Raw genomic sequence first — 8,865 nt, 5'->3', positions numbered from 1 at the left:
CCGAGCCCTCTTTACTAGTTTTCACTCACATAAGCAGTATACTTTTACTCCCAATTTTGCTATCTACTCTAATGTTTCCCATGTGTAGCTGGTGCGGACACAGGTTTTTGCATCACATTTCTCTTCTTAGTATTGGCTTGATTTAGAATGTGAATTCTAATATTCCATGCTTCCTCCCTACTTGCACAGTATTTTAGATTTAACACTGAAAAAAACAGCAACCAAGTATCTGGAAAATCCTGCTCTCAAGCCACGAAGACTGGCACAGAGGGGACATTCTGCTGCTGTCAGCCAGCTGCTACTATCCGAGGAATATTCCCATTTTTATGAATGCATGAAGGGTACAAAGTTATCTCTGTATTATGTATTTGAACAATTACTAGCACCTTGGTGAGGTAGCTTACTTTTCCCCTTAAATGGATAATGGTGAACGAATGTTTACACATTAGTCATAATGGAAATCAATGATTGCTTATAGAAGCTTTTGTCTATGAGTAAAAGTTTGGGAACTAATTTCACATGCATAGTGAAGAATATTATACATTTAAGCGATGGCTGGCAACAGTACTGGAAAATAACTACAATATTCCCAGAACTGAGTGCGGATAGCTCCAAAGTCTAAGCCTTTCAGAGGGGACAGAGGACTTGGGCAGCTGAGTTGAACCACCACCCTTCTTTTCAGGTATTCCCCTCAGGAATATGCTGTAAGTGTGACTAATTACACGACCCTAATGGGCAGGCACTTGGCAACTAGAGTGAATCTTGAGGATATAAAAATTTCCTTGACAACTGCGGAGGATGCTTCTCAGGGGACTTCGTCAGGCTGAACCATGGGCAATGGGCTGCTGTTAAAGACCCAAGGACAGGGAAGCTTTGTCAAGCCAGCTGGGATTTGACTGTGTTCTGTGCTCTGAGACCATGTCAACATGAACTGTCTCATTCACCAAGGAATCTCATACTCTTTGCCAGTACCTGGTGACATGTCCCATGTCCCATGTCCCAATCTCTTGACTATCACCATTATGGTAATCAGGCAAACAGATTTAGCCTATTGGGGGAAAAAACAGTCTACAAAATATTATAAAATACAAAAGCATGAAGTGTTTCATAAGATACTTACAAGATTTTCCATATCTGTGCGAGCCAACATATATGTTCTAATGTTACTATTCTGATGGAGCAATGTATACAAGAGGAGAGTGGCTTGATCAGAGGTCTGCTGTTCACATAGAGCCGTGTACAAACTATTAAAGTTGATCTGGAAGGTGTGTGGGATTGACGATGGAAAAGGACTGCTATCTGGAACACAGAAAAACACTACATTGGTATTTTCTTCATAGGGCTTTATATAAATAGTAAAAATATTGTTGAAGTAATGCGTATAACTCAAACCATTAATTTTAGATTCAAACTTTCGATTTATAGTTAAACTTTATTTTAAAAAGAATTAAGTCACATAGCTTGACCTTGATACTATTGGACGAGACAAAGGATCCTCCAATAGATACAAATTTAACCAGGACACTGAGATGCTCTGTTCCAAAAGGTACAGTTTATTTATAAAGCAGAAAGTCTTCTTGTAGAGTTAAAAAGAAAAAAACTACCTTGAAGTTACCTTAATTTCCTTCAAATGAACAAATCATAGCTGAAGAACTCACCAATGTAATTAATCCACTTGTTAAGAAAATGGCTAAAACAGCAACATATAATTTAACTAGCTGTAAAATCATATGAAATCAAATACAAGTACTCCTCAATTTATGATGGTGTTACATTCTGATAAATCCATTGTAAATTGAAAACATCCTAAGTCAAAAATGCATCTAATACATCTACCCTGACAAATATCATAGCTTAGCCTAGCCTACCTTAAATGTGCTCAGCACATGTACAGTTCTGAGTTGTGCTAGCCCAAATGCTAACTATTAACCTATAGTTAAGGTGGGTTAAGCCTATTTTATAATAAAAAGTTGAATATCTCATATAATTTACTGAATACAATAGTGAGTATATATTGCTTTCACCCCATCATAAAGTCGAAATCCTGTAAGTCAAGCCACTGTAAGTCAGGGACCATCTGTGCTTCACATTAACTTCTCTAACGGACAGAATATACCAAGCCTTCGACAACTACCAAGAACCTTTTATAACTTTTTCTGTTTAAAAGGAAAAAAACCCTAATTGACTACAATTGTTAAGAAACTTTTTTTTCCTAAGTAATGTCACTGGAAAAATGAAAAGCAAAAATCACAGCCCAGTCTCAGAAAATTCTTGACATTCCAAAACTGACATAGCTTCTTTTTCAACTGTCAACTGGATCTGCATAAAAGTTGAAGCAAGCAAGGTTAAGAAGTGAAAAATAAGACAAAGTGTGAGTGACTCAGAAAAAGTCAAAATCTAATCAAATAAAACATGGGAACATGACAACACAAAGAGATGGCATTTTAATCCTTCAGAAGGCACTAAGAATGTTTTTTTTAGAACCTTTAAAAATACAGAAGCAGCACCAAAACAAAACAAAACAATCTGCTTTAACATTTTTCATGTTGAAGGTAGGGCTGAGTGGGATGTGTCTGGGTCATGGGGTCAGATCCCTCACAAATGGTGTGGTCCCCCCTCAGAGGTAATGAGCGAGTTCTGCTCCATTAGTTTCCATGAAAGCTGGTTGTTGAAAAGAGTGTGGGTATCCCCTTCTCTCCTTCTTCCTCTCCCTCTCTTGCCATATAACATTTCTGCTCCCCCTCCACTTCCCTCTTGATTGGATGCTCCCTAGGCCCTTACCAGAAGCGGATGCTGGTGCTATGGTTCTAGTTCAACCTGCAGAACCATGAGCCTAATAAACCTCTCTTCTTTATGTATTACTCAGTTTCAAGTATCCCTTTAGAGCGGCAGAAAACAGACTAATAAATGTATGTATCTATACATTTATAGTGCTATGAACCAGACACTAAATACTGTGTGTTATCCTTTGTCTAATCCATACAACCATCAGGTCATTATTCAGATCAGTTTTACAAGGGGTGAGATGCAGATTTAAAGAGATTAAGTAACTTTTTCCAGATCAGCCTGGGTAAAATCCAAATTGGCCTGTTGCTACCTCTGCAAAAATATTGCTTACTATAAAAGCAATATGGCAATACTTTATATTAGTGTATGCTATGATAAATGCTTGTCTAATTGACATGAGAACCTTGAGAGGTACAAATTTTCCCTATTTTACAGGTAAAGAAATTTTTATTTAAAGAATATAAACTGTGACACGAACACCCTAATACCAATGCTTTGAATCACAGTACTAAATGGTCTCCCAAAACATGATTATCCCAAGCAAAGTTCAACCCTAAATACTAACATTTGGCCTGAGTAGCAAAAGTAAAATAGTAAATACCATATACTGAATACTTGATATACTGTAAAATCTGGGCTATCAGTTTAAGACTTTACCTTCCCTAATATTTATACAAATACTATTAAGTGACATGTCCATTTTGAAGCTGAGATTAAACAAACTGAAAGCATGGCATTGCTAATAAACTATCTAATGGAGAAAATTAAACTACCTAATAGGGACAAAAAGGGAGAAAGATCACAGCACACAACTGTCCCTTTGTTTAATAAACTACCTGTGGCTTAAGAGTTTGTTTTCATGGTACTTCAAAAGAACTGAGAAGGTAGGAGCATGACCATCCCCTCACTCCTGGCAAACCACATTCCAGGGAGACTAATAAAGCCAGCCCAGCAGAGAAAACAAACAAACAAACAAACAAACAAACAAACACGGCTGCTCCACAGCTGCCTCCTGCTATCCTTTTGCAGAAATAACTATATACATAAATCATAACTCTTACTCTCAAGGCCAGCACTTCTTTCTTTCACACTGTGCCTTTTCCTCTTGGAAAGTAAAATAAACTTTTTCTTTCTTTCTTTTTCTTTTTTTTTCTTTTTTTTTCTTTTTTTTTTGCAGTTTTTTTGGCCAGGGCTGGGTTTGAACCCACCACCTCCAGTATATGGGGCTGGCCCCCTACTCCTTTGAGCATCGCCCAAAATAAACTTTTTCTTTAAACCTGGCTAATCTTTTTGTTGAGAATTCTTTCTCAGCCTGTGCTGGTGAGTTGCCACCCTAACACAAACTGTTAAAGGCTCACATTCCGAAGGGACTGAGGTGTGGTGTGAACCCAGGTCTGCTTGACTCTAAAACTTGCTTCGTTGGCCATTAACTGCCACAAAGAAGAATATAGTGATGGGAATAGAAAATTATGACCAAATACATGAGTTTTCATTTTTTAATCCATCAAATTGACTCCCAAAATTCATGTTGAAACTTAATCTCCAAAGCAGTAATACTAAGAGGTGGGGCCTTTAGGAGGTAATTAGGTAATCAGTCTCCTCCCCATGAGTGCGTAAAGGTCTTTATGAAAGAGGCACAGCACTCAGCCTCTTTTTCCCCTTTTCCCTTCCACCACATGAGGCCTCCACTAGTAGGTGAGACCTTGGAAGCAAAGACTGAGGCCTCATCAAACCCACTGGTGCCTTGATCTTGGACTTACTTCTCGGCCTTCACAGCTGAGAAAATAAATTTCTGTTCTTTGTAAATTAAAGAGTCTCAAGTATTTTGTTACACCGTAACAAATGGACTAAGACATCCCACAAATGATAACCCGTGCGAGCAAAGGCAATGACACAACTAACTCTCAGCCACTGTCTATTGAAATCTGTATTGGAACAGATCTGGAGGGAACATGGCACAGGGAATCAGAAGCCTTTAAAATGTCCCTCATTTTAACTGTAATACTGTTGAAAACATCTAGAAAATCTAACTACAGACATGCACCATATAACAACATTTCAGTCAATGATGGACCACATATACAAAGTTGGTTCCATGAAACTATAATGCCATGTTTTTATTGTACATTTTCTACATTTCGATATATGCTTAGATACAAACATTACCACTGTGTTGCAACTGGTTACAGCACTCATTAGTGTAACATACCATAGAGGTTTATAGCCTACAAGCAATAGGCTTAGGTGTATAGCAGGCCGTACCATCCAGGTTTACATAAATACACTTTATGATGGTCACAGGACAAAAAAAAACCTAACAACACATTTCTTAGAACATATTCCAAGAAACACGTGACTGTACTAAGCTGGCTTTTAAGAGTGTAACCATTTGACAAGAGATTACTATTTCTTATGGCCTCTCCACTTATTTCCACTTTAGTTATTACCAAAACACAGCTCACAGGTGGCCTATAGCACAGTCATGCTCACTCATTTATAAACTATCTTTGTCTGGTTTTGTGCTACAACAGCAGGATTAGGGTCCATATGTCACCACAAAGCTACTACCCCTTTACAGAAAAATGTTTGTGGATTTGTATCTTAATTTTTAGTTCCGTAAAACTCTAATTCAGGGGTGTCCAACCTTTTTATTTTTTTTTTCTGTCACACATGGGAAGAATGAGAATTGTCTTGGGACACAGTAAATACACAGAGACTAAAAAAGCTGATCAGCAAAAAAAAAAAAAAAAGTCTGTGCATACTTTTCAGAACATCCAACATCACAGATAGGCAAAATAAATTCTCACAAAATAAGCATGTGGCCCATGGGCCACAGGGTGGACACCCCTGCAAATCTAACTAGATTATAAACTTTAAATAAAAATTTAAAACATCATCTCATTTGGGATATTTCAGTATAATTCCTATACCTACCAGGTAAGGCAAGCTAATCTCAAGCAGCTAAGGCACCAGCCACATACACCAGAGCTGGTGGGTTTGAATCCAGCCTGGGCCTGTCAAACAAAGACAACTACAACAAAAAAACAGCTGGGCACTGTGGCAGGCGCCTGTACTCCCAGCTACTTGGGAGGCTGAGGCAAGAGAATCATTTAAGCCCAAGAGTTGGACGTTGCTGTGAGCTGTAATGCCACAGCACTCTACCTAGGGCAACAGCTTGAGGCTCTGTCAATAAATAAATAAATAAAGCATCTGCTGATTTAGCTATCTCTGAAAGAAATGTTATTAAAATTGATATTAAGGGCCACAGCCCTCTCCTGAGATTTGTTTGACCTTCCTTAAGAAAGCTCTTTAAGTTTTTCTTGTTTTTAACCAGTATGAAAACATACAAATGAACACTCATCTCCAGACCTCCACTGTGATAAACAAGATGGAGTAAGCAATGCTTTCCTCATTAGAAAGAAAATTAGACAAAAACACTACAAACCTTGTGTGTTCTTGAAGGACATAATGGCCTGTTTGTAAGGGTTTGGGGCATCAGGAGCATCTGTCAGGTTGGCCAGCACCAGCAGAAGCAGGAGACTCTGGTTGGCCAGAGGGGAGGAAAGCTCTGGCGGGGTAGTTGCCTTGCTGCCCACGCCGCCCAGTGTGAAGACAGTCCAGAGCCCAGCTAAAACAGAAAACACAGAGTGAGAATGGGCTACCACCGATGTGATGAATATATTTCTGTACAATATTCTGTTTAAAGCAATATTATAATAAGCAGTTCCAAAGTACAGAACAAGAATTATGTCTATACAATCCATTTGACAGGCCAGAAAAATTCTCCTTGATATACAAACTGGACAGAGACTCACTGCTTTTAAAACAAAATAGAGAAATAAACAGGGATTTTTATTTTTATGTACCTTAGATAAAAAAAAAAAGCAAATAAAGTACTTTGGGAGGCTAAAGTGAGAGGACTGCTTGAGTCCAGGAGCTGTATTTCCAGCATAGGAAATAAATCAAGACCCCATCTTTACAAAAAAATTTAAAAAAAAAATTAGTGCAGCATGATGGTGGACACCTGTAGTCTTAGTTCCTCAAGAGGCTGAGGTGAAAGGATCACGTGAATCCAGGAGTTCAAGGCTGACAGGTGAGCTGTAATTATATCATAGCATTCTAGCCGGGGCAACAGAGCATGACCCTATCTTCAAAAAAAACATGATCAGGAGACTTTGTCTCTAAAATACAAGAACTACTCACCATTTAAAAAGTATTACTTTATTTCTCTTCATTTTAAAAAATGGAGAAAAATAGAGTCATTTCAGTAGACACCACTTTGGTTTGTTTGTTTTTTTGCAGTTTTTGGCTGGGGCCGGGTTTGAACCCACCACCTCTGGTGTATGGGCCGGTGCCTTACTCCTTTGAGCCACAGACACCGTCCAATAGACACCACTTTTTAAAGTAAAACTTAAAATCTAGTTTTAAAGAAAAAATTCTTAAAAACTAGAAAAGGAAAGAACCCTCTTTGGTTCCTAAAGTCCGTCATTCCAGAAATCCACAGTGGTCAGACATTGCAAGTATTTCCATGAATATCATCAGCATCAGCACTGGGCTGCTGCTGCTCCAAGCAAAAACATTAAGGCAAAGGGAAAAAGACCAAAAAAAACACTTAGGAAAAACTTTTCATTGTTTGCAAACAATATGATGGTCCACTGAGAACTATACTGTTCTAGGCAGTAGCTGTTAGCCACTGTGGTGATTGGCATTTGAAATATCACTAAGGTAGTCCAAATTGCAGGTGTAAAATATACATGGAATTTTTAAGACTTAATGCACACAAAAAAGAATATAAAACATCTCACAGATATTTTATTCTAATTACATGTTGAAATGATAATACAGTATTTTGGATAGACTGGGGTAAATTATGTTACTGATAATTTCATCTATTTTCTTTCTACAGTTTTAGTATGCCTATGAGGGAACTTAAATTACATGTATGGTTTGTTTTATACTATTTATGTTGGACAGTGCTGCTCTAGAATATAGAAAGAAATAAACTGATGCTCCATTACTAACACCCATTAGAACAAATAGGTTTTATTTTGGTTTGTTTGTTTTTGAGATAGAGCCTCAAGTGTCACCCTGGGTAGAGTGCTGTGGCATCTCAGCTCACAGAAACCTCCAATTCCTGGGCTTAAGCAATTCTCTTGCCTCAGCTTCCCAAGCAGCTGGGACTTCAGGCGCCCACCACAATGCCCGGCTATTTTTTGGTTGTAGTTGTCATTGTTGTTTGGCAGGCCTGGGTAGGATTCGAAGCCGCCAGCTCTGGTGCATGTGGCTGGCACCCTGGCTGCTTGAGCTACAGGTGTTGAGCCAACAAATAGATTCTGCTGGAGTTCTATGGCTCTAAAACAAATCAAAAGCCTTATACATGAGAAATGAATAATGAGAAAGATATTTGATTCTAATTATAATAATAGCAAATCCAATAAAACATTGGATTTAGTTTTATTCAGAAATAAACCTAAAATATCTAAGATATCAAGATATCTTAGATACCTAAAATATCAAGATATCTTGATATCTTATATCAAAGGCCACATGAACTCTGAATTAATGTAAAGGCACAACATGTTTCCAGACAAAAAGATTCAGTTACTATAACGGCATCAAAGCTGACCCTAAGTGAATCTAAAATTCAGTATAATAACTGTCAAAATACCAATAGGAATTTTGATGGTATTTTCTAATGCATAAGAAAACATAAATAAAACACTACTAGATGAAAAAATAAAGAAAAGAAAGTACTCAGTTCACTTGGGGAAGTGTGTTCCCCCACACACAGCAAAATGTTTATAAAGCTGAAGTCATGTAAAAGTGCAATCTGGCAGTAAAGTAGACAAATAAATAGGTCAACAGAAGAGGAATGAGTTCAGATCAGAACGATATGTATTTGAGAATTAAATTTATGATAAAGATAGAATTCCGAAATGTCCCATGACAATAAAATTTAATCTTCTTTTAGCATTTAATTGTAGAAGTATGTGTATAAAGAAAACCTTGAGTTAGGGAAACTTTTTCTTATGCAAAAAACAAAATTCAAGAAGCTATGAAGAATGAGCTCGGCGCCTA

The 8,865-nt window shown here is 37.7% G+C and overlaps 1 protein-coding gene across 2 annotated transcripts in view; it reads right to left on the bottom strand.

The window, feature by feature from the left end:
- DYM (dymeclin) overlaps positions 1–8,865 on the bottom strand; it is a 367,263-nt gene that overhangs the window by 217,124 nt on the left and 141,274 nt on the right. For both annotated transcript variants that reach the window (XM_003784710.2, XM_023510160.1), the window contains exons 9-10: positions 6,233–6,415; positions 1,121–1,299 (exon numbers count right to left, since the gene is read on the bottom strand). In XM_003784710.2, coding sequence (XP_003784758.1) covers positions 1,121–1,299; positions 6,233–6,415 — 362 coding nt within the window. The remainder of the gene's footprint in view (positions 1–1,120; positions 1,300–6,232; positions 6,416–8,865) is intronic.

This window comes from Otolemur garnettii, unplaced genomic scaffold (assembly GCF_000181295.1).
Source record: "Otolemur garnettii isolate 467f Iridium unplaced genomic scaffold, OtoGar3 scaffold00012, whole genome shotgun sequence".
NCBI classification, from domain to species: Eukaryota; Metazoa; Chordata; class Mammalia; order Primates; family Galagidae; genus Otolemur; species Otolemur garnettii.
The sequence above is the reverse complement of the archived record's forward strand: the minus strand, read 5'-3'. Positions and strand labels throughout refer to the sequence as shown.